Source organism: Saccoglossus kowalevskii, chromosome 11 (genome assembly GCF_978046115.1).
Source record: "Saccoglossus kowalevskii chromosome 11, keSacKowa6.1, whole genome shotgun sequence".
Taxonomy (NCBI): Eukaryota; Metazoa; Hemichordata; class Enteropneusta; family Harrimaniidae; genus Saccoglossus; species Saccoglossus kowalevskii.
This window is the reverse complement of record NC_140651.1, coordinates 24,864,877-24,890,860: the sequence shown is the minus strand read 5'-3', so window position 1 is coordinate 24,890,860 and position 25,984 is coordinate 24,864,877. Positions and strand designations below refer to the sequence as shown.

Genomic DNA, 25,984 nt, shown 5'->3' with positions numbered 1-25,984 from the left:
ACATAATACTCCCTAAAGGAAAAGCTCTACAAATGTAATTTGTTTTATATCATGTTTCATTATCTAGATATTCAACATTTAATCAGTATTATGCAGCCAGCCATCTTGATTCTTCAGCAAAGGATTATGGGTAAAGTGTGACATCATATCCACTGTTGTGAAAAATTGAGAAAATACTACTTCTATATGTACAAAGTGGATGAATTCAACCCACCCAATCGATAATATTAAAGTGACAAGTTAATAACAATGAGTAATTTACTAGTAGGATATGGTTGAATCAAGAACAAGATATACATGTATAGAAGAAAATATATAACTTACGGAGTACAAGCGCTTGGTTGTATATACCAAAATAAGGTATACCAATCATGAAATTACATATCATAAACATTACTGCATTCCGTACCACAGCTTGCAACAAGCCAAACACCACAAAGATAGCAATATTTATTATAAAGGTTAGAAGTCGGCCGATTCTGTAAAGTTAAAGAAAAAACTGTGAATTTTATTTCACAATTATAATCTAAATCAAGGCGTGGGTCACATCATAGGTATGGCATGATTGCATTTTATTGAACATATAATACTAGACTAAGAAGGGATTTGACATTAACAAAAACAAGGCATAAATGGCACAGTCTTCGTTAGTTATCAAATTTAAAATATACAGTTTTGTTTTCTAATAATAGCTGGAACATGTCAAAGATATAGATCCAGAAGCTGATGCCTGATTAATTGAACATTTAACTAAAATTTTTAAAATTAAAATGTTTTAAATTCAGTCATCTTGTATCTGATTGTCAAATGAGTACTTGTCCATACTGAGAGCTATTGAAAGCACTAATTAAAACAAAATGGCCAAAGGTCGGCCATCGTAGATACATTTGTATATCTATGGCATGATGTATAAGGAATATATAAAATTTGAACGTGATTTGTCAAAGAATGTCAGAGATATGGCCCTAGAACCGTTTTCATTAAAACAAAATGGCTGCCAGTCCACCTTTTTAAATCTGATCTAAAATCAAAAACACGTGCATCAAGGTTCTATAATGTCAAATTTATGTACCAACTCTGAAAAAAATTCATCTGTAAACAGTCGAGACGAGGTTCCAGAATGACAGAAATGCTTGATTTTGATGATTTTTCAGCTGAAAAATCTTGAATGCCAGTACCAATATTACAGAATCAATATTTTCATCTTCTTTTAGACTTTCTACTACTAATTGAATCGCTACTAACTGCTTTTGAAAATATGCATAAAATATTCATATATAATCACTCAAATAATGGAATGATGTCATTTTTATTTCAAAATCATTGCTACTTACCTGTCTGCCATGTGACCGATGATTAAATTCCCTAGAAATGGACCCAATAAGAATAGAGATGTTGAAAGAGGACCCAGATAATGCCAGTCACAGACAAAGCCAAACTGTAATGGAAAATGTAAACAACTCATTGTAGCTGATTGATCAAGTCACCATACATTTGCCATCCAAGTACAGCAGGGTGCATTTTTCATATTATTCCTTGGATTCAATATCAGCACACTTTCTATTTTTGCACATAGTACAATGTAGTTACATGCACTCAAAACATTTTAAAAATGGTGGATTATGCCAACTTATTGACCTTTGAAATTCTACTCTATTCAAATACAACAAACTAAATTTGACATTCAAAAAATGTTCAGTATTTCAAAACAAGTCTACCTGAATCTAAACTCAAGACAATAACATGGGAAAAATAACACTTGGTCACCACTAAGAGGAAATACCAAGCCATGTCGTTTTTTAAATAATAATATTGTGTATATCAATTTAGTTATGGTTGAAAGCGTGTTTTGTAACCCTGTGACATTTAAGTTTGATTTTTAAATCGTAAAATTTCTTGCATACATCTGTGTATAAATTTTGACCTTTGACCTGATAATCTAACCAGGTCTTACTGGTAAGTTTAAAGGTGGTCCCATTTCCCCATAACACACATGCTGTGACCTTTCATCCTGAAAATCTGATCAGATCATGCAATTCAAAGGCATTAGTTATTTTCATACAAATGATTTCCACACACATGAACCTGATTGCTTAAAGAGCGGTAGTCGTGACACGCATGCGTGAGCTATACGGATCTCATATAAACAAATATGGCGACTTTGGATGCTGCGCAGATCAACGAGTACAAACTGAGACGTTACCAAGCTTTAAATTAGGTATTTTTCAGGTGATTGAAAGATATTGAGTCATCAGGGCTTAGTCTTTTCCACAAAACGAAACGAAACCCTAACCCACATTTTTTTTCATTGGCCTAATGATATCTGAGAAAATTTCACACTGTGAAACACAAAATGAATAGCGCCATCAGTGTTCAACAATTCCAAAATGGCTGTCACGTCATGTCAGCACAAATGAAACTAAATATTCTCGACAAATTTATTTCTGTGACATGGCGATGTTTGAAATCGTTCAAATTTAAGGTTAGGGTTTCATTTAGTTTTGTGGAAAAGACTAAGCCAGTCATTGGTGGTAATTAATGCAAGTCAACCCCCAAGGTCAAACCTCATACTTGTGGTCCCATTAGAAGAGCGCATTAGATTGTGAGAAAATCAAAGTTTATCGACACAAATGTCGCACATGCGCAGCATACAACCATCACATTTAATATGCGGGCTGTTCAATGCTGTCGCTTGTGCATAACTTATAAAATAATTATCACCCATAGCAATAGCCATGTTCAACAATTCTTACCAGGTACTTCCGGGACACTAATCCTATATGCCTATTTTAACTTTGTAATAGCATAGAAATGCCACTGTGAACAAATTTGATAAGCAGAGTAGATTCTTACCTCTTGTATCACCGTGGATGAATACTGGGTTGTATCAAATTCCATTCCGCTGTCACATGTTCGTGTCTCTAGCGTTTGGTTATCATAGGTGTCAATCAAATCAATGACATCACTTGTGTTAATATCATATCTAAGACAACTACTTAATCTCCATGTGGTGTCACATACATCGCTAACAGGCTCTTTTGGAATTGTAATTGTTTTCACAAACAAGTCACAATCTGTTGTAGCATTAATGTATTCACATTGCTCGATAAGATCATCGTATTCAGGAATTCTGCACCAATGGTCAGTTTCCGCCAATATAAAAACAAACGAAGCTACCCTCATGCCAATAGGGATGATAGTCAGGCTGAGTAAGAGAAAAGCGCGTTTCTGGAATGCACCAAATTCCCCCAAGTGGTATTTCAAGATATCATCATAATGCTGCATTTTTGCTTGTCTTTTTTATTGAGACAAAGTTGTCGCATCCAGTCCACGCAGAAATATTTCAAGGAAGAGCCTGTAAGAAAACAAATGATATGGAATGCTTTATTTAGCATTTAAATTCATCAATTTCTAAAATAGAAGCCTGCTCATCATTTCTGACAAAGTTGATGATAAATCACATTCTACATTGGTTTGTCAGCACAATTATAGCATCATGAAACATTATTTCGTTGTGTGTCACAGTAATATATTTTGAGAAAAAAAGCATAATTAAAATTGAGTTTATAGAATCAATTATCGGTTGGTATAACTTTTGAAAACTACACATAAGTAGAAAGCACTTATAACTCAGGGATGACACAATGTCTTATACAATCTATTACCTTGACCTTTGACCTGAAGATTGACAAGTTTTAAAAACAATGGCATCTTACCCAAGTAATTATATAATATATTGCGAACATACATATATGTATGTATAATTTGACCTTGACAGTTAGTTTCTAAACATTACAATGTCATGTGGGTTACATAGGGGAACCTGTGTGCCAAGTTTGAAGGAAACACTGCTCCACTGATTGATATTGTGGGCACTTTATGATAAAACCTAGATCACACAAACTGTGTACATGAGACGACCGAGTACATGAATTCAACATCCACAATTCCAACTCCCTCTCACAAATTGAAAACACCATAAATTGTCCAGTAATTTTATTTAATCAGGGATTTTTTTAAACAAGGGAACAGGGGCGCAGCGCCCTCATGCCATGGCCATGTGCCCCCTTACCCTAGGGAGCAGATCCTCTGGCAACCATAAAATTCTGATTGACCAGGGATCACATGTGGCCACAGACTTCAACTGTGACCTTTCTGATAGTAATTTTGGCCCCAAGGAAACCATAGAATGCTCCATTTCAACTTAGAATTATCAAAAACTCCACACCCTGGTAGGGAGAACCCTATCTCCCCCACTTGGTGGCGTCGCTGAATTGCAGTGCTCCCTCTTGCAGTTTTTTTTCTAGAATAACCCCTGTTTAATCGAGTCAAAATTTGTAACAGAACACACTCACATGCAATGAATGATTTCAAATAGAATGTTTAAAGAAAACCATACTTGACCCAACCCTAAGGACATGTGCGCCTAGATCTCAGGTGCGAAAATTACCACCATTTTGTCAATTGTGTAAGCTATGTAGCATAGCACAATGGTTAATGCTTTCCACCATTGTATGATGTTACATTGTGAAAATAAATGTCTCAAGAAATATTTGAGACTTATTTTGGAGTAAACAAGTCTTGTTTAATTAATTTTCACCATTACAAGTTGTTAAATTGTGAGAATAAATGTCTCAAGAAATATTTGAGACTTATTTTGGAGTAAACAAGTCTTGTTTAATTAATTTTCACCATTACAAGTTGTTAAATTGTGAGAATAAATGTCTCAAGAAATATTTGAGACTTATTTTGGTCCATTGCAAATTGAGAGAAATAAATATATCAACAAATGTTTGAGATGAAAAGACTTTCAAATGTCCCCTTACCCTAGCTTTACCCCTACAGCGACCCCTCCCAATTCTGTTATTCCCTCTAGGTCACTATAGGTGTCCTCAAGAGGGGCATGTGCAATTAATTGAAGGGAACAATAGAGGGTAGAGGTCTGGTTAGAGTTAGGATTAAAAGTGGGAGTACATTGGAAAGTCTTTCCAATATGTGTTTTGACAAATATTTTCGACTTATTTTGGTGTACTAGTAAACAACTCTTGTTTAATTAATTTCCACCATTGCAAATTGTTAAAATAATGTAGTCAATATATCCTTGGATATTTGACTGAATTTCGAGACTTCCTACAATATTGACATGTTAACTACTGAATTCAATCCACCAATCAACAATTCCATAGACAGTACCACTACACCACAGGAGGACGTTCCTCTGCTTTCGTAACATAGGGCACACCATCATGAAACCTATAAATTTAATATCTAGCAAAACTAGCCTTGATTTAGGTCTTCTGTTTTTTGTTGTTCCAGTAACTGTTAAACATGTTTTATTTTTATTATGTTGTTTACTTTTCTATGGTTTGAGATTTTCTGTTCATTTGATATACAAGGATAACATCATTGAAAATGACTATAACAAAAATAAAACAAGGACCCATATCTCGCACATCAGTAGCATGATGACCACTACCCTTTAAAATATTAATTAATAACTGTTCATTGTTTTTGTTGTTATGAATAATGTTGTGTTTTCTGAACAACTTTCTCTTTTTTTAGTGTGACATAACCAATTTTTGGTATGTCTTTTAGAGTTACTGTACAGCCAAACTGTTTTCAACAAGCAGCAGAAACTGAGCTGTCATGGCGTGTGCCAAATTAAATCCTGCTCAAAATTTCAGAGGTCTCACACCAATATAAATCCTGGAGATAAAGTATCGTATTTTAATTCACCCCTTGGTAAAATTAATTAGATAAAAGATATCTCGAAAGCGGCACATTTGTGCAGTATATATTTTTGTCAAATTACTGTAACCAATGGAATCTTGTGAACATAAACAAAACAAAAGTAACACTGGTAACAGAATGATAAAAAAATTTTTAATTCACGCTAGATGACAAAAACATAACAGCAGTAACAGAATTTTGCTACTTGGGTTGCATGATTACACCTAATGGGAAGTTTAAATTAGCACAATCAAAATTATTTATTTATTTATTTGCTTGTTTGTTATTTATTTATTTATTGTTTATTATTAATTATTCTGTGTAATTTTATGATTCCGTAATTCTTGACAGGGAAAATCCAGATGATAACAGTGCTCTCATTGGTCGATGTGCTCCTTAAAATGGCTGTCGCGAAAATACCGCGGTAATTCATTGGACAGTCTTTATTCGATGATTTGTGGTGGTCGCTTTGGCTCGTTTTTTTTTTTTTTTGGTCGTTTGGGTCGTTTTTGGTTCATTTGGTTCGTTTCGTAATATGTCTAAGCCCCAATCATAATGTATGGTGCTGAAATTTGGACTGACGAGGTATCAAATGACAACAATATTTTACAGCAAGTGGTTAGTCAGTTTTACCGCTTATAAGTTCAAGCACTTCCATTGCATAACTTCACACTTTCACACCCTCGGCAAGTTCAAATATTAACAGTTTAGACAATGAGTATAGTTGTGATTAAACACGACATTATTTGTTCCTTTTAGATAAATCATTGTCATTGTTATGCAGTGGTTGTACTATTATAGTAGGTAGCCTATATGAACTCAGCAATTTGCTTTGTAGCTTACGAACATAGATTTGTATAGTCTCCCTGCCTATTAGTAGAGTAGAAGTGGCCGACTTCTCCCCCCGGCCGACATCTCTGATAGGCCGACTTGGTAACTGGCCGACTTGGCGATTGGCCGACTTCTCTCGTATTCTATCCGTCTTCCAAAACTTAATTGACAGTTACTGAATAACATGTCTTTCTATTTACAGAGTACTGAAGGGATTTCAGAGTGAATGCATCGGACTGAAAATGTTTTTCTTGTTTGTGTTTAATAAAGATTCAGTTGTGTTGTGTTTTTGACGAGCTTTAGCGGCAGTCCACTCTGACAGTAACCTGCGTCGTACCGCAAAGCACATTGTTCAATCATGGAGCTAAATAAATGAACATCCAATGTACATTGTATTGTAAAACCAAAGTCCGGTTCATACCTGTCTGATTTAGTCTGTTATTCTATTTAATAAAGATTGAGCAACATTTGAGCGCTATTATTTTGTGCACAGTCCCTCTATCACCGGTCTCGAAACGCCTATTGTTATAGGGGGGGATTAGCAATAAACATCCAGTGAGTGCGTGTAGCGGTTGTTGGCGTCGCATAGTCACGTGACAGTATAGCGTCGCTTTCCATTTTGGACAACGTATGATCGAGGGCTCCGTATTTTATTCCTTGCTCTTAGCTGTAAAATTTCATATATTTAACAACTTTTTGTTATTACCGAAGCGAAATACCATTAGTTAACAGGTGAGTTATTATCCATTCTTTCATTTCGAATATTTCGTAGTTTTTTCGATCTTGAAAATTTGACCTCGATTTTCTGACCTCCATTTTGTCAAAAAGTTCATCGCTCAAAACATGTCGGTAGTTTTTCGGTTCCCTTTTCTCGCTTGATATGCTAGCAGAATTTTCAACTCGCATCGTTTTGGCGGGTGGAAGTGTATTTGCTTCGAGTGGGAGTGTTTATATCGTATTATTTTTTGTCGAATTCTTGAAAACTGTGATCTTGGTTATTCACATACGACCAAACATCCTGAGAATAGTCGATTGTTGCGATAATGGGTAGTGTTTTTTAAATCATATATTCTTACGTTATGATCACTAAATTCACTATTTTATGTGCTGTTGAAGGTGCCATTGACGGTAAAAGATGTTCTGTGCTGCCAACAATTTTTTTGTGTCCCGAAAAATAGATTTTCTGTGTGTGTTTTTCGAAACTCGTGGTTCAACTCGACGCCATTTTAGATACCGAACTGTGCGTAAATACATCAACGAGAGTTTCTCGTTTCGGTTCCTTTTTTGAGAATAATACAAATCCGGTGTAGATAATAATACCCAATACTGGTTGTTATGAAGATTAACAAATGAGTTGTGGGGTTAAGGTATATTTGGGTATCTGCTGTTTCGTTATATTCGGTGAAATATCTTTGTTTACATTTTTATTTTATTTTTATATTGTCAGACGAGAACGTGCAGCTGTTGAAGCCATACAAGCTCTTAACAACCATGCCTCGTAAGAAGAACAGTTTTCGGAGGCCCAAGAGTTACTACAAGCAATTTGAAAAAAAAGTCCAGTGAATGTGATGACTTTTCACAATCGCATGTTACCATTGCTAATGATGCTACAATGCAACAGGTAAGAATTAAATGTGGAAGTTATTATATTCTCAAAGTGCTGAAAATGCTATGTCTTAGTAAACAAACGGTTGATGAATTGAAAATGACTGGTGAGTTGAGTCGCACTTATTTTTATTTTATGTGAAATTGTTATTCACTGTAAAGTTTTCCAGAAATTGGTAATATGCTAGTAATTTAAAATTTATCTTACGAGTTATTTTTGTTTTGTTTTTCCCAGTGCATTCTTTTGTAGAAGTATCTAAATACCTACTAAACCATGGAGTGGATTTTATATTGAGTGAGAGGTTCTGTCGAGACCCACTACAAGCCCACTTCAGTAAGCATCGGCACAGAGGAGGAGGAGCAAATAACCACCCAACAGTTATGGCTTTTGGGTATCAAGAGAATGTCATCAGACTTCAAAAATCTTATCACATGCAGTGCATCACAGGCAATACAGGGAGACACAAGAGAAGGCCCTTACAGCATATAGTAGATGATACTCCTCCTCTTCTCTTCCCAAACAGAAGTATTAGTATTTCTGTTTTTGAAAACAATGTAAAATAGTAAAAAAAACAAGATATACTAATATATTGCTGTTTTTTGTATTTATTGTTAGATGTAAATAAGTTATAAATAAATACAAATTTTAATTAATTTTGCTTTTGTGCTTTCATTGCCATTTTCTTTAAGTTGTAGGGAATGTAATCAGCAAAATATCTGAGTGCCTGCTCTTCCTCAATACTTAGTTCACTTGTGCTTGCTGCTTTAACTGTTTCAGACTGGTAGTCCATGATGTCCCTTCGGGTTCTTGCCAACACTGCAAAGTTAAAAATGCATGTTCTGAACAGTTCATCTATATCTCTGTCACTGGGCCGAAAATCCATAAATACATTAATTATGTCATCTGTGGTTTTTCTGTCTACCCACATATTAAAAAAAGCATGCCAAACCATCTTGTGGTGTAAGGCCTTTGCAACAACAATTTGTTATACACTGCTGGGTCTGGTAAAACCTGAAACGGAAAAACTTAATTATTGCACATGGTAATTGCATTTTTTAAATTACTATATTTTTATTTTAGGATATTAAAATGCTCTTTCTTCATGGATACTAGATGGCTAGTAATAATTCATATTCAGTACATTTGAGTTGAAAAAAAATATTTATTAAGCTTATCTAAAAAAATAATCAGGCCCACAAAAAAATTCTTTGAGCCTATCTTAAAAAAAATTATAACGTGGCTCTATGGAGATTAAACCTGTAATAAAAAAAATGTCTACCTGATCTGCTGTGTTCTTCACTGGACCTTCTTTTCACAGATTGAATATTGCCAGTTTGCTAGTGTTCAGGAACTGAAAACAATGTAATATAACCATGAAGTATACAGATTACCATAGATAGAAACTAAAACTTATAAATAAATATATTCATAATAAATCATTCATATTTTCATATTCGTCAAGACATCGTGAGGATTTTCGGTCAACAATACTCATTCACACTTTCACAAGAGGCGACAAGTTGGTAGTGATGTGGACTTCATGTTATCGTGTCTGCTCAGTTTGATTCATACACGGCGAGTCTGCCGACCCAAATAAAAAGCAATAGGCTCTTTTTCGTATAATTATTGTACTCAAATTTATTGCGATATTGTCACAGGAGCGCCGTGAAACGGAAGTACATGCAATCTCAGACAACTAATAATCGTTGGAGATGCAACCAGCTGCCTGATGTAACTGTGCTAAAAATATGAAAAAAAATTCGAACAACATTTAGACCAAACATTTACTAATTCCCCTCGATCATACAGCAATAGTAACGGACATACCTTTGACGTTTGTATCATGAACATTTTTCATGTGCCCCTTGAAGCCACTTAAACTTTTGTACTGCTTGTCGCAAGTCGGGCAGACGTAGACGAAATTTCTCCGTTTAGCAGATTCGCGTACATGTACTTTCATATCGTCTGGAACATCGGCAGCATTAGAGGGGAAAAAGTCTTCCTGTCCCATCACAAAATCCCATTCGATATCTTCGTCCTCGAAGCCAACAAAATCATTTCCGTACTTCCACGACATGCTGCTCAAAAATCGACTTCCAATGTTTTGATTCTGGTTCTGAAAACTTCTGCGCAACCGCACAATTTTTTTTCGCAAAGCATGTCGGGTAAATCATTAATGGTAATGATATGCGGGTCAACTTGAAGATGACCCCTGACAAGTTGCGTCAACTGCGGATTACGTATAGGTGTCAATGGTTTATTTACCCGCTACGCGCAATAGGACAATAGGACAGCGGCCGTTTCGAGACCGGTGATAGAGGGACTGTGTTTTGTGTATGCCAAGTACATGACCCCACAGGATGCATGCCAGCAAACATCACACCGACCCGATTAACATCTATTGTCCAAGGTGTTAACTGCCGATGTTTTTAATCATACCGACAAATTGCGTTTCTTTTATTATAAAAACACCGACAAAGATTACACTGCTATTGAAGGTGTACAAAGGCCACGGATAATCGAACTATGCTTCGTATTTATTAACCACGGGGAAATCCATTTTTTGTATTTGATTGACTAATCGGTCTTTAAGGTACAGACTACATTGTGTTAGGGCTGTGCTACATTCTGCAGAGGTAGTCCTGAGTACAGTCCTGTAGGTTGGCCTTCTTCCGCTGATCATTCGGTCCCGGAAGAACCTACAGGACTGTCACTACTCAGGGCTACTGCAGAGGTTGACATGAAAGAGATTATGTATTTCACGGCTGGTGTCAGATGCACAGGCACTCGGAACGTTTCTTGGATAATAACAATGACCTTAATTCGAGTTGGTATACTTTATAGTTAGTCGTCGGTTAGCCCTGCGTACAGTGCTGTGTGTACGGGGACGCGTTCGGTTGATAGATGTCCCTATCAACCGAACGCGTCCCTGTACACACAGCACTGTACGCAGGGCTTGTCGTCGGTACACTCGCCTACCACTCACATGTGGTCAGATGTTACACTATTAAACACACTCACCACTGATAGGAAGTATGGAACGTCTGGCGTCCTGTCCCCAAAACTAAAGTAGTCAATGTCGAAATTGATCAAAATTCGAGTGTCAACGTTGACGCCGTTGACCCAGAAATCTCAATCACGTTATCTCCGGATCAACTTCGACCGAATCTGGCATCGCGGCGATTTCAGTACAACATCGGCATTACTTCACAGTTGCATTTTAAAAAGAAACAGCTGATTTAGACCCTTCGGCCTTCACTGACAATTCAAAATAAGGCTGCGCAGTAAAGGTCACAGGGATACTGTGTAGCAAAGTTATAATTTATTCATGTTCTATTCATATTTAAATTAACCGTCTGTTGCTTACGCAATCCAGGGAAACACAGTCATGCTTTTTGAAAAGTGTCAGGTTTTCCGTAATTTACGCAGTTTTTTTTTTTGCATTCTAAAATTATTTTGTCGATTTCATAATTAAAATCGATATAAAACCTAAAAACACGAGCAAAAATGAAAATTACAAAACGAAATAAATTTTCTTTTAAAAACACTATTTTTGAAATGAATTTATATTTCAAAACTTTATAATAGATTTACATCTGCAATTTAACTTTACTTTGAAAAATGCATTTAAAATTGCATTTAAGGTAGCGAGACTATTATTTGTGTTGAAAATTACGATTTTCACATTTATTTATTAATTGATGAAATGCACTATAAACTTTCATATGATAAAGTCAACATAACATAGAATGTCATGTAAGTTGGTTAAAATGTATATTTTCTGAAGGGAAGCAAGGCAGCCTCAGTAGTGTTTTCCAAAATCAACAATACAGGTTTAATCTGTGTGCCTATAAGTTTCAAAGATAAACTCAAGACAAAGCAATGTTAGGATGTGTTATCAGTAGCTATCTGACACACAATGAGTGTTTCCAAACATTCCAGTGGTTTGTCTCCGCACCTGTTTGTTTCACAGATTAGTCATTTGCATATGAATGTGTCAGACACAAGGTCACACAGCCACTGAAAAAAAATCATTGATTTTGGTGTTTTCATATGCCGAATTTATTCAATTATAGCTATCCCATTCCTTTATTTTTTTGGTTTTTAATAGCCTTACACACTTGGATGCCCCTACACATGGTAAAACAGACCTTGATGGGAAAACAAATTGATTGTGCCGATAAACAAGCTTGAAAATATTTGCTGTTACTTCATTGACGTTTTCTAGGAGTTTATGTTTTTCAAAATACAAGGTCTTTAACAAAAAATAACGTATACTTATTGTCGTCGGATTAACACCAAATTTTCACAGCTTTAAGGTGACAATGAGAGGAACTTGAATGTGTCCCGACAAACTATTTCATCGATTATTTACCAACGAGTTGTGGTTTGAGTTGGGGGCAATGTGACTAAAACAGTAATTGAAATTCAGCACACTATTTTTTTAAAACGCGTTGCTTGAATAAAACTGACTAGACACATTCAATTTACCAGACTATTGAACAACTAGGAAAAGTGAAAAAAATACTTCTTATCGCCAGCGTAAATGCGTAATTATTTTTTTTTTACAGAAAAAGTAATTTTTCACCTTTGATTGAGTAACGCGTCGTAGAATGCAGATACGGGCATGCAAAATACACTTGTGAAAAGCTTGAAATCTGGCGATTCTAAAAATATATACTTTCCCGGGTCTATTTGTAGTCATTTACTAGTAGTCACAATTAGAAGATGAAAACAAGTATGCAAATAATAGTCTCGCTACCTTAAGTTCATTATTGGTTATTCGCTCTTAATTTTCAAAATGGTTTGACGTTTGCGCCCTTGAATCTGAAAGTGAATGTAGATAGAACAAACTACAAAATAAATGCAACAGTTTGGGAGTATATGCATATATACAGTATCTTGTTCATATGTTGGTGTTTCTTAAAATAAAATATGACAAAAGCTAGGTTACCGACAAATATTTAACAAAATATTGTTTATTTCGCGGCAACCGGCTTTCGTCATTGATACGCTCTCATAATATTTAATTTTATTGGAAAAATATCAAAAAATAAACGAGAGACTGTATTAGTTTAAAAAATGTGTGACCACTGGATCGCTGATTGCCTCCACCCTTATCTATGTTTTACATCAGATACCTGCCCCCCCCCCCCCGAATACAGGCTAGACGTGTGGTAGATTCCAGCCTATATCCCTTCATTACCAAACGCTTCAGCGTGGTATTAAGAGTTTGTTTTCAGGGGTGGGTGATACCAAGGTGGGAAATGGATGCACATATGGGGTTAATTCCTTGAATTGCAATATAGAGGGTTCAGGCTGAAATACAATATATAGTGTTTTCATGTTTCGTCTGATATTTCTGTGGTATTCTGCTGCTGTAAGTAATGCACGATTTGTTCCGAAATTCAGTATATTGTATGTATTCCAGGGTTATTCGTTTTTTGCTGAAAACACCCCTATTTTTTAGTGGCAGAGTTTGAATAGTCTCACTCCCACTGGGAAATCTGCATTGTTGCTTGAATGTGAGTTAATTAAACACATTTTCCAGACCGGCGAAAGAGTATGCAACAGCCGATATTAACAGCCTGTCACGTGATTTTAGTCTGAATGTCAACATGAAGAGGCTAGTCCATTTTACGCAGGAGTAATTGGGAGTAGAATATGTGAGGGATAGTATCAACAGAGATGTGTATAGTGAAAAGTAATATCTATCCTTCATTTACATCTCTGAGCATTTCTGTTTTAGTATATTGGTTTGAAAATGTTGAACTTGCATGATTTGCAATGTGTTTTTTTTAATGGGACTCCCCTATTGATCGAATCCCGGGTTTGAACGAGAACGGCACACCACGTGATTCGTTTGAATACAATGCTGATGGCAAACATGCCGTGTTACTGCGGTACTCCACTGACGGGATGACTTACTGCATGCTACAACTTCGCTTGTGATGTTGCTTGTTAGCCATGGATTACATGAATCTTGATTACCAGTCAAATGTTGCTCATTTGACGTTGGTAATCTTTATTTGGAACTGAGTAACTTCCTGGTACTTCGTACTATGATAAAAATCAGTCAACATACATCAAGTTCTCTCAATCGTAGTATTCCATGTGATGTACACCTAATATGCCAAAAATGTTGCTGAACGATTTGAACTGAATAAAAATAGCAGACGAAAATTTGTTTACAAAATAAAAATACTTCGGTTGCCAATGAAAACCGGTAAAAAACAAGCAATATGTTTTCGGCTGTTATCATGGAAGGGACATGAACGTGAAGCTAACGTCTGTTTATAACTAAAACCGGGCACCTTATACGAGGTTTGCAAAATAACATGGCAGTCATTAGAAGTCACTTTATTTTATTGTTAGGACGTATTCAGCCGTTAAATGTATAATTTCCAATCGTTTTGCGATAGTATTTTCTAGATTGGAAGCAGCATTTACATTTTATTCAAAGTTCAAAGCTGCGTTGGGATTCCGTTGACAGTGGTAACAATGTCGGCGCCGGTGATCTCTTACCAGTGCGCAACGTAGCCAAAATAAAAGGCATGATCATTTGGGCACTGCTATTACAAGACTTTGGCTGTTGCCATGGTAGCGGTGGGTCAGGATTGTTTTTCCAATTAGTGATGGTACGACCTGCCTGTCAAGTATGAACCGTGACAAAATCAGCCAAGCCAAAAAAAAAATCACAGAAGAGTTAAAAAGCCATTCCTTCTGAACAGTTACTCTAACTTCGGGGTCAACTTTCTCATTAATGAAAAAAGATATCAAAAATTCAAATAGTAACTTTTTGCCCACACTCCAGCCGAGTACAATGAGCTATGTCTGAGATGTTGTATCACAGGGAGTTGGACAAACTTGTGTATTTTAATAAATTATTGAATAATAAAATGTTATATAACTTTTCTTTTACCCCCCTCCCCTTCCTGGTATCTATTTCAAGTATTTTTGTCAGGTTCAAATCGTTCACCAGCATTTTTGGCATGTTAGATGTACATCACATAGAATACTAGGATTGGGAGAACTTAATGTTTGTTGACCACCTGGAATCTGAGTTTTATAAATCTTGAAGGGCTCTCGGAAGATCCACCCGCTGCCTGGACCCGCAGTAAAATCTCCGATTAATATGGAGCCGCAACCATCAACATCGATATACCATGAGGTTTCTGCTGGCGACGTTGCGGCGTTACTCAGTTCCAAATAAAGATTACCAACGCCAAATTAGCAAAATTTAACCGGTAACCAAGACTCAGTCTATCCACGACAAGCAAGCAACATCACAAACGAGGTTGTAGTGTGCAGCTCACGAGTCAGCGACGACCGATTTCAACGAAAGTCATTCCGTCAGTGGAGTACCGCAGTTGCACGGCATGTTTGCCAATGCACAGATCTGTGGAGGAACTTTTAACTTCAACATCAACCGTGTATCGTAGTCGCCCAGTTTAAGTTCTGGTTCTGTCGTGGTCCCAACTAAAGGGCGACAGTCGTCGTGTCGCGTCCTGTTCGATATGGGACTCACAGCGACGTATACAACGCGTGTAAAATACATTGTTTATTTACATGGAATTCGAACACGCGCTGTGCTACGACCACCGCGCTTAAACATCGACGAGTTATTTATTCGGACAATGACTTAAATTAGACGTCTGATTATTTTATTTTCACACGTACAGCGACACGCGTTCTACACTGACAAGCGTTGCTAGGTCGCAGCACTGTCTTGGAGCATATTAATGGGCAATTGGGTTCCCCGATCTAAATTTCTATCCCGGTTTGTTGCACGTTCTTTTTTTAATATGAAATAATCAAATATGGGACATGTGTATAATAACAGAACCCCATACCCTCCCCGTGGCTTCGCTCGTGAAAGTCCGGCAGCAGGATACACCGCATCACTCGTGAAAATAACTTCCATACGCAATGAAAGCCACGGGGAGGGTATCTGTCATAATACTTCATTATCACTGAAAACATTTTTCCCCTGAAATAAATTCCAGTGAATATGCCATTTCCCTCATACTATATTGAGACACAGCGCAGTGAAAATTAGATTCACATGTAATGCTTGAAAACATGTCAGCAAAAATAAATTAAGTGAAATTCTACGTGACTTCATAATAGTTGGAAATGAACACATTACACCCGACCCTACCACTCCATATACAATGTAAACTACACCCCAAAACATCCTTTCACCCACAGTTACTACCGTGTTTCACCAGTGTATTCTATTTGACGTCAGGAGAAATTGAAATAAACAAATTAATTATAATTTCAGCCTCTAGTTGACCACTGATTAAATAAACTACCTCGTCTTTATGTCAACTTGCAGTTATTCGTTGCCTACATCAGTGACTTCAAAATATATGTTTCAATCCCAGGAATTTCACTCGCTGTTAATTGCATGGGAGTGGCAGTCTTTAATGAATTTCTATTGTCATGTCAATTGCTTGCGATTACTCGAACATTAAGCTGTAACCACATACCGCCTAGGTGCTGTAATTAAATCCTGGTGTAAGCACCATATGAACTATGAACAATGCATGTGAAGCCAGCTGTGGGGTATATTCAATCCTATAGATTTCTCATTGTTTGGTAACTATTTGCTGCAAATGCAACAAAAATCAATATAAAAAATATTACCCACACAGTATTCTACAGGTTACTTGTACAGACTAGAAGTGGTTCTGTGCTGGACATTTAGTCGCCATTCACGTTCCACGTCATGCTTGTCCACTCAAACGTTATCATGCATTTAAACATTGCGTTTTAGCGTGTGTTGTTATCGTCGCTTGGGACTCAATTCCCGCGCGTGCGCATGTGACGACCTTCCCGCTTTAAAGCCTCGTCATGATAGGTAAATTATCATAAAACAGAACCGATATAAGGGACGAGGTGCATGCAAACCAACTTGAAGCTAAAACAATCGTATGCTTAGGTGCAGTGAATATATTAAGACGTACTTTGTATTGACAAGAAAGTGTCAGAGTGGGTAAAATTAATTGGAAATGTAGACATCGGACTAATTTTATGGCGTAAAAACCGACCCCATACTGTTTTCTTTCCTTGTCGCTGAGAATTATTTTCTACAAATGTGGTATTATTTTTACTGACACCATCAATGTGCAGCATATTAATAAATAATAACCATGGCTTTAGTAAAAGACTACGGGTGGCACATCGCTTATTTACAACCGTGTTATTTATCTACTAAAGATGGCGTGATGTCTTTACTCAAATTACAACACGTTATAGTTGTAATTTTGAAGCGCCGATTTCGAAAATGCATGCTAACAATGTTTTCTAAAAAACTACCTATTTTTCGCAAAACAAAAATCCAGACAGTTACCCTAGATTAGCAGTAAACAGCCTGTAAATGTCGAAATAACTGAAATTTAAGAATCAGAACAATGTGTTTCTTCATTTCTTATGCGACGATACTTTTAAACATCATAATAATATTTAGTGTGTATTTATGACGTTTTCATTATTGCCTTTTTCTTGACGTCTTGCCGTAAACCACCAGTCTGAAAACTACTCCCCGAAGCATTTGAATACGTTTTCTTGGCATGGTATGACAAGCATTAGTACAAAAGTGAAAAAAAAAAACTCGTATTGCTGAGGATAAACTAGTTTTGTTGAAAACCGTCAATAAAATTGCGATGTTTTGTAAATACAGTATAAAAGTACGACCACTTGACTATCATCGAGAAAACCTGGTAATTTTATATCAAAATTGGACAAAAAATGCAAATCTAGCAGTATGAGCTGAAAATAATTTCCCCAAAACGCATTTAATTTTCGTACATAGCAACAACACGATTTGCAACAAATACAAAACTACCCTGAACGTCCTGGGTAATCAGAAGAAACAGAACGTTGGCACCGGTGACAGCCAGCAGACTGAGTCTAACCTTCGAGTCGTTCACTGCATGTCTTTTAACAATAACGTTTCCTTGGTGGGGGGATGTGTAACTGTGTTGAGGGACTGTATTTTAACCATGTAGTTCCAGGGTTTTAATTGACTGACTGGTGGCCAGTTTTTTCCAAGAAACATTAATCCTAAATGCTGATCAACTGATTGGCGGTAGAATTATTTGTACCAGTAACATCGTTCAGTCTTATTACGCAATCTGACCAATGTGTCGCACTCAACATGCTTCGTGACCAAACATAATATGTAATGTAATCAACTTTATTATTGTGAGCTACCCTGAACTCTGACCTTACACAGTCATATAATGGAATGTAAATAACACATGTTCACCTAACCATTGTTTGGATGATTTACCCGCAATTAAAAAAAACATCACCATATGTAGCATATACGCTAATAAAAACGTATACTAGTAACAGAATTTTATACACTCACACAGATAACGTATGACATTAAATGTGGAAGTTAGCTATGGAACTGACGGAACGTGGGCACATCGCTACCATAACACTATCGCGTAGTTGTCACTAAATGATCAGGCCATCAGCTCTATTAGGGGCATACCAACGAGTTTTAAGCAGCGGACGTAAAGCCTGCTTAACTTGATTTGTGTCATGCTGCTCCATATCTTGAATGTATACACAGGCCAAAAAAAAATTGTTCTTACCTTCGGCGTAGGCATCAGGCTTGTTTCAGCTGTCGTGTCACGGAAAAAGTGGGCCTCACCGCATCGGCCTTCAGGTACTACACGAACTTTGCTCAGTGTCAATTCTCAACTGCCCCTGGAATTGGGGCCCCGTAAATAATATTAGGGGTCGACCAATTGAAATACTGATGGTGGCCGGAAGTTTGTTGAAAAAAAGATTATTTATTTATTTATTCAACACTAAAACAAACTACAGTGAGTTGTTCTATTGTCATATAACAATAAAATAAAGGTAACATAAAATAAAATAGAATAAGATAAAATAAACTACTTAAAGTGTAAATTGCAAGTACATGTGCATGTTTTAATTTGACAATAAATCGGCTCCAGACATTATTCCATGATTTTATTTTTATTTTCCACCTTATATACGGTCCTACATTACGCAAATATGTGTCTCATAAAGACATAATTTGTCAACACGTATTTGTAAACATGGCTTCGGGAAACTTCGGAATTATGACGTCATAAGGAGAACTCCCCGGTGTTCAATGTTGCATGTTGTCTGCTAGGTTTAATTTCATAGAACTAGCCTTCAAAAATATTGGTAGACTATGGTAAAAAGGTGCGTCGTATATGGCTGCAATGCCACCCATAAGGATGGCGTGTCGCTTCATAATTTCCCAAAATTTGGAAGATTTCGTCGGCAATGGGTGAAATTTGTGAGAACAAAAAGAGCAGACTGGGACCGCGTAGACCCTGGCGAGTCGGCGGTGGTTTGCGCCAAACATTTTACCACGGATTGTTTTCGGGACAGCTCTTTGAAAACTTCGTTAGGGTTTTCAAGTGGGTGAGTTTATTTTATTATTTTCTCATTTATGCATTTGTGTATTTCTATGCTAATCTGAGCCTCGTACGTAGCACAGCACTGCCTCAGGCACTGGGAGTGGTGACGATATGCCGTGATGCCGGCACTTCGACCGTGACGGTTGTTGTATGCCCGCTGATAATAATCTAGACCGTATCTATTTTTGTGTCCGTCGCCGTAGTCGACAAGTGAAGTTGATTTTATCCTATACTTATAGCTTTATGGCGTCTTTAGTTGTAATGTGTTTTATTTCTGTGTTTGTCTAATTCTTTGTAATATCGCAAAATGATGTATTTGCCGATTTCAGTTAATAGAAGGATTAAGACTAGTTCTAGATCATTTCTAATCTGGATCTGGCTTTTGCTTGCAAATGTTTACTACTTGCTCGTTACCTTTTCATTGAATAATTGACTACAGAAAACAAATACTGCAAGAAATCATCTAAATTTTAATTCAATTATATATTATGCATTATTATAATTTGATTAATATTGATGACCCATGTAGACTGCATTTTCTTCAGGACCTGGTGGTGGAAAATGAGCACGAATGCAACTAACAGCACAAGCAGGAAGAACTACACGGACACTTTTTCCTAAAAAACCCCAACACCATCTTGCAAGCTGACGATAGGCAGTATGTCGATATCTCTCATGGTCAGGACCATAAAATGGGGTGTCATATTGCTGCCTGTATTGAAACCAGGCAGTTTGTAGCACAAATTTGTTCAAACTAACACATTGGAAGCCTGAATGTTGCGTGATGCATTGCAATCTTTCTTCTAAACCGAATTCAAACACTGCTTCTAAACACTTGGCATCAACAACAGTTACCTCCCTACAGCATACACATTCTCTTACTGTAGGCAATATTTGGCATCGTCCACCACATTTACACCTAAATAAAAACACATTTTGTCTTAATTCAATGTTTATTACAGTTCGTTCGTTTGTTGATTTTTAACAGTTGACAAAATGAACGATTCAATTTCAAATAAAATTCATGATTTCGAGGCACATGAATAGTGAACAATGTTTTAGAAGCGATAAATACTAAAATAGCATAGCTCTGAGATCGTAGCATTTGGTTTCACTACAAGGCATCTCAACGTTCAGTTTAATTTTCGTAAATGAAAACGTTATGTGGTCAGCTAGTTGTGGCGATCTAAGAAAAAAGGCACCAAGCCATATCTGCGATAAAAACTTGATAATCAATTTTGATTAATCTAGAAATCAAAGCATGCGGTGGAATTCACCGGTTTCGTTACGTACCAATCTAAATTATCGAGTCGAGTACTCGAGGTTTCTTCGACGTGTTGGGCACTACGATCGTCCCGAACGTTGACTTCTGCCAGCGGCTCATACATGTACGGCCTAATGATCGTAGACGTATCAAACAAAGTTAACGAATTATCTGAAATGTCGGCAGCAGCGCTGCTTACATCTGAATGTTCCGCCATGTTTCAACTAGAGAACTTCTCCTTGTGACGTCACGACGCGTTGAAAGTTCGATGACCTAGTCTTGAAACGCGTTCGGAATTCTTCGGAAAATACTCACAAAGAGCCGGTTTTCGGCAATATCTCGAAGGTAATTTCTTTCCGAATGTCATATAAACTTAAGGAAAAAACGTCTCTGCTTATAATGTATATTTTTTCTGTAAATTTTATTTGTATACAGGCACTTGCAATTTACACTTTAACACTAAAATACAGTAAAGTTAATTAACTACACAGAATGCTAAATAAAGCTAAATGATATTACAAACACGCAAGCAAAACACGATGGGGGGGGGGGAATTGCAGCAAAATACAAGATACATGTACCGTAAAAAAATATGATTTAAAATGTTTGACTCATTATTTTTGTTTCTGCTGTAGCGCCCTTAGCTGAAACATTTATGTGCGTATCTAGCCGTGTATCGCTGTCTCAGATCACTAGAATCCCATAGATGACAATACCAATGACTAGGATTTACTGCTGACCGCTGACTAGCAGATGGTTTTGTAAAGTCCTTGAGGTGGACACATATGTGTGTTCGTGTCAAAGTGAAGCCATTACAATAATTTAACCTTCAAAGTGAAGCCATTACAATAATTTAACCTTCAAAGTGAAGCCATTACAATAATATAACCTTCATAACTCTATGTGTGACGCCAATTCAATTAAATATTAATGTAAATTATGTGCCATAATTTACATCAATAGTGATTGATTATTATGTAATTTATTCACTTTGAAGGTTAATTAATGCTGTAAATCAGTATACAAACATATCAAAAAGCACCAAAACGTTGCCATTTATTTCGGTGGTTTTGGCTTTCATGGAGACGAAAATCTGCGTCGTACGTGGGTATATACTTATTGTGGTGTACTGTCCCTGTTTCCTGTTCTGGCTTTTGCCACGGGGTATACGCGAAGTTCCATATGTTCCGTCTCCGAAATGAACAAACAACCAATCGGGAAAAACACATCAATAAAAATAAACGCGGCCTAATATGCAGGAATATTACATTTTCCACGAAAGGTATTGTGAAATAAACGCAATGGGAATTACTGTTGTCAGTTTCTTATTTAAAGCGGGAGGGTCGTCATCTGCGCACGCGCGGGAATTGAGTCCCAAGCGATGATAACAATACATGCTAAATCGCAAAGGCTCATGGGTAGACGCTTGTTTGTAAACAATGACACGCTACGGCCATCTGACGCATGCGCAGGTGACGACTCCCCCACTTTAACTAGGAGTTTTTTTTGTTTCTTTTTGTTATTACGCTGTGTACGTGATTGCTGGAACTCACTAGCGTAGCCACAGCCACAATAAACAAATGCCCAGGCAACTGAATTTGACCTCGGTCTGTATTATTGTAGCACGTACAAACTCCACTAAAATTATTCAGTTCAATGTAAACGAAGCCAATGAGAAATCATATTACTTTGGTACGCATTTACCTACCGGGTAGTAGTAGCATCCGTTCTGCATATAACATTAACGCATGCGCAGCGATTGTTATTCCACTTATCAAAACAGTATACACACATGCGTATTTATTTAGACAACATCATCTAACGAATATTCAGCTGCGAGCCTATTCTGTTTATGATAAATTATAATGCAATATACTGTAAAATACTTAATTTTAGCTTGAATTAATTTTCGCTGAAAAAGATTTTTGGGTGTTTTGTATGGAATTTATTTTCACTGATTTTTGACTGTGTTGAATGAAAAATATAGGAAACAAAGGTATATTCGCTGGATTTTATTTTCACTGAATCATTCCTTCAGCGAAAATAAATTCCAAGCGAAAATAAAGTATTTTACAGTATTCAAAAAAACACGTAATCAAACAACAGTAATACAAGTTACATGATCCCATCTCTTTGTGTTTCTGATAGCACAGTGAATGAATGATATACCTGCGACTGAGTCACAATAGGATAACAGTGGTATTTATGGAGTGTACAGTTTACACTCGACGGCAGATATCGGCATGTCGCGCAATAAGTTATCGACAATGGATTGTTCTTGTTGACATGCCTTAGAGGCTGTTATTGTAATTCATCAGCTCCTGAGAGCGAGGTTATTTGTAGTTATGTTGTCGATCGTCACTGTGTCTGCGGAAGTACCATGGGAGATTGCATGATGGGAGTGAAAAGTCTTTTGATCTGTAAAATAATTTTAGAAAAGTGAAAACTAAAGTTTTAAATATTAAATATCATGAAATGTGAATGTAATAATGAAAGGAAATTGAACTGGTTATGAAAGGGCAGTAAATTTAGCCAGAATATAAGGTCATAATCCGGGGTCAAAATACGTCACAATACATCCATCAAGGCGGTTGCAAAGTGTCAACAACTGTGGATGAGGTAAACTACTTCGTTTGCAGTTTGAGTGAATGGCCGGGGAGAAAAATTCATGCAAATTCTGTGCTTCAGTAACAGTATTTGCTACTTTTTTGTGCAATGGAAATTAATACAAGAAATGCTGCCAAAAGACATGTCCTTCTAGTAAACTAAACAACCTTGGGACGTTTATCTTGGGAAATTGAGAAGACGAAAAATCCCTTGGGACAATCGTTGTTAAACAATGGATATGCTTCGCCAGGGTAACAAGGTGATTTTGATTATGTTAAAAAGATGGAAACTGCTACTTTATGGAAGAGCAAATTTCAATGTCACTGGCACAGTAATGACGTTTTTAGAGGGGTGACTCGCTAGAAGTATTCGCCGTGACTCCGGACTTTTCATTCGGGTTTATAAAACACTTACTTGTTATTATCACGAAGGTTTAATGTATTGTTTGTATTTGTACAATGTGAATGTGGGGTTTATTGTCAAAATATATACAGGTGCTTGTATGTCTATTGAAACTATACAAAATTCGACCAATGCACATCTGTTTCATGTGTTAAAAGAACGTTGCGATATTCTTATGGAATTCTTAAATCTTGGTATCATTCCCAACTGTCACCAAACTGTACGTTTTGACGACTCGTATGTACTTCTGGGAATTGTAATAATTTTCTGGAAACTGTACAGCAAATCACATATTTTCCTTATTAATTGTTCATAGTTTTTCAAAATTTCAGTTTTATTGTTTATAATTATTTACAGTAATAACATATTTTTCCGATTGTGTGCATGGCAGCTTTGCCCACACACAATAAGACAGGATGATATGTACGGATATGTTTGAGTATGTTTCATGGATTAATAGGCCACTCCTTTGCTTCAATTCCAACTAAACCTCTGGAAATATCACTTGCTGTTTATCATCCATATTTTGATATCCCACAATGTGTCGATTGCGTATCTGGAAATTCTAACTACTATTTCGCAAAATTTGACCAGCCTTGCTTCTACCAGTCATTTAAGTCAACTCCCATATTGTCCTTCACAGTGAATGTTAATGCAGATATATTGTAAATTACACAGAGGTAACATTATAATACATTTTATTTCACATTCCCCTGTATTACATAACAATCTTTCAGCTGAGGCAGTTATGGTTCTACAACCATCACCAGTTCTCTTGTATATTATATATCTACAACATATGTTGATAAACACGATAGCGTTCCTCGGTGGCATGTCATTCCTCAGCTCCTGAGAGCAAGGTTATTTGTAGATATGCTGGCGATCGCCTCTGTGTTTCCGGAACTACTATGGGGGATTGCATGATGGGAGTGGAAAGTCTTTAGATCAGTAAAATAATTTTAGAAAAGTAAAAACTAGAGTGACTGTGAAATGAAGGTTGGTTTTAAATATTAAATATGGTGGAATCTGGATGAAATAATGAAAGGAAACTGAAGAGGTATGAAAGGGCAGTAAATGTAGCCAGAATGCAAGGTCAGAATCCGGGGTCAAAATACGTCACAATACATGTACATCCATCACGGCGTTTGCAAAGTGTCAACAACTATGGATGAGGTAAACTACTTCGTTTGCAGTTTGAATGAATGGCCGGGGAGAAAAAATCATGCAAATTCTGTGCTTCAGTAACAGTATTTGCTACTTTTTTGTGCAATGGAAATTAATACAAGAAATGCTGCAAAAGACATGTCCTTCTAGTAAACTAAACAACCTTGGGACGTTTATCTTGGGAAATTGAGAAGACGAAAAATCCCTTGGGACAATCGTTGTTAAACAATGGATATGCTTCGACAGGGTAACAAGGTGATTTTGATTATTTTAAAAAGATGGAAACTGCTGCTTTATGGAAGAGCAAATTTCAATGTCACTGGCACAGTAATGACGTTTTTAGAGGGGTGACTCGCTAGAAGTATTCGCCGTGACTCCGGACTTTTCATTCGGGTTTATAAAACACTTACTTGTTATTATCACGAAGGTTTAATGTATTGTTTGTATTTGCACAATGTGAATGTGGGGTTTATTGTCAAAATATATACAGGTGCTTGTATGTCTATTGAAACTATACAAAATTCGACTAATGCACATCTGTTTCATGTGTTAAAAGAACGTTGCGATATTCTCATGGAATTCTTAAATCTTGGTATCATTCCCAACTGTCACCAAACTGTACGTTTTGACGATTCGTATGTACTTCTGGGAATTGTAATAATTTTCTGGAAACTGTACAGCAAATCACATATTTTCCTTATTAATTGTTCATAGTTTTTCAAAATTTTAGTTTTTATTGTTTATAATTATTTACAGTAATAACATATTTTTCCGATTGTGTGCATGGCAGCTTTGCCCACACACAATAAGACAGGATGATATGTACGGATATGTGTGAGTATGTTTCATGGATTAATAGGCCACTCCTTTGCTTCAATTCCAACCAACGAAATCTCTGGAAATATCACTTGCTGTTTATCATCCATATTTTGATATCCCACA

The 25,984-nt window shown here is 36.6% G+C and overlaps 3 protein-coding genes across 4 annotated transcripts; 1 reads left to right on the top strand and 2 right to left on the bottom strand.

The window, feature by feature from the left end:
* Positions 1 to 951: 951 nt before the first annotated feature.
* On the bottom strand, positions 952 to 11,433 carry LOC146736562 (solute carrier family 22 member 4-like). Its single transcript, XM_085505303.1, has 4 exons — positions 11,189 to 11,433; positions 2,854 to 3,355; positions 1,335 to 1,438; positions 952 to 1,021 (listed from the first exon to the last, which is right to left on the bottom strand). Exons 2-4 carry the CDS (start codon positions 3,283 to 3,285, stop codon positions 952 to 954), a joined length of 606 nt encoding a protein of 201 aa, XP_085361429.1. The 5' UTR covers positions 3,286 to 3,355; positions 11,189 to 11,433.
* LOC146736563 (uncharacterized) lies at positions 7,105 to 8,820 on the top strand. 2 transcript variants are annotated; one of them, XR_014930852.1, is made up of 3 exons: positions 7,105 to 7,293; positions 8,009 to 8,182; positions 8,402 to 8,820. XR_014930852.1 is itself a non-coding variant. In XM_085505052.1 (2 exons), the coding sequence occupies exons 1-2, from the start codon at positions 8,267 to 8,269 to the stop codon at positions 8,728 to 8,730; spliced, it is 336 nt and encodes a 111-aa protein (XP_085361178.1). In that variant the 5' UTR covers positions 8,234 to 8,266; the 3' UTR covers positions 8,731 to 8,820. The 2 variants fall into 2 exon arrangements, 1 of the variants encoding a protein (XP_085361178.1); XM_085505052.1 differs by lacking the exons at positions 7,105 to 7,293; positions 8,009 to 8,182 and adding an exon at positions 8,234 to 8,273.
* An 8,679-nt stretch (positions 11,434 to 20,112) lies between the features above and the next one.
* Positions 20,113 to 21,086, bottom strand: LOC146736561 (uncharacterized). The gene is made up of 2 exons (XM_085505302.1): positions 20,899 to 21,086; positions 20,113 to 20,524 (listed from the first exon to the last, which is right to left on the bottom strand). The coding sequence occupies exons 1-2, from the start codon at positions 21,084 to 21,086 to the stop codon at positions 20,113 to 20,115; spliced, it is 600 nt and encodes a 199-aa protein (XP_085361428.1).
* Positions 21,087 to 25,984: the final 4,898 nt, after the last annotated feature.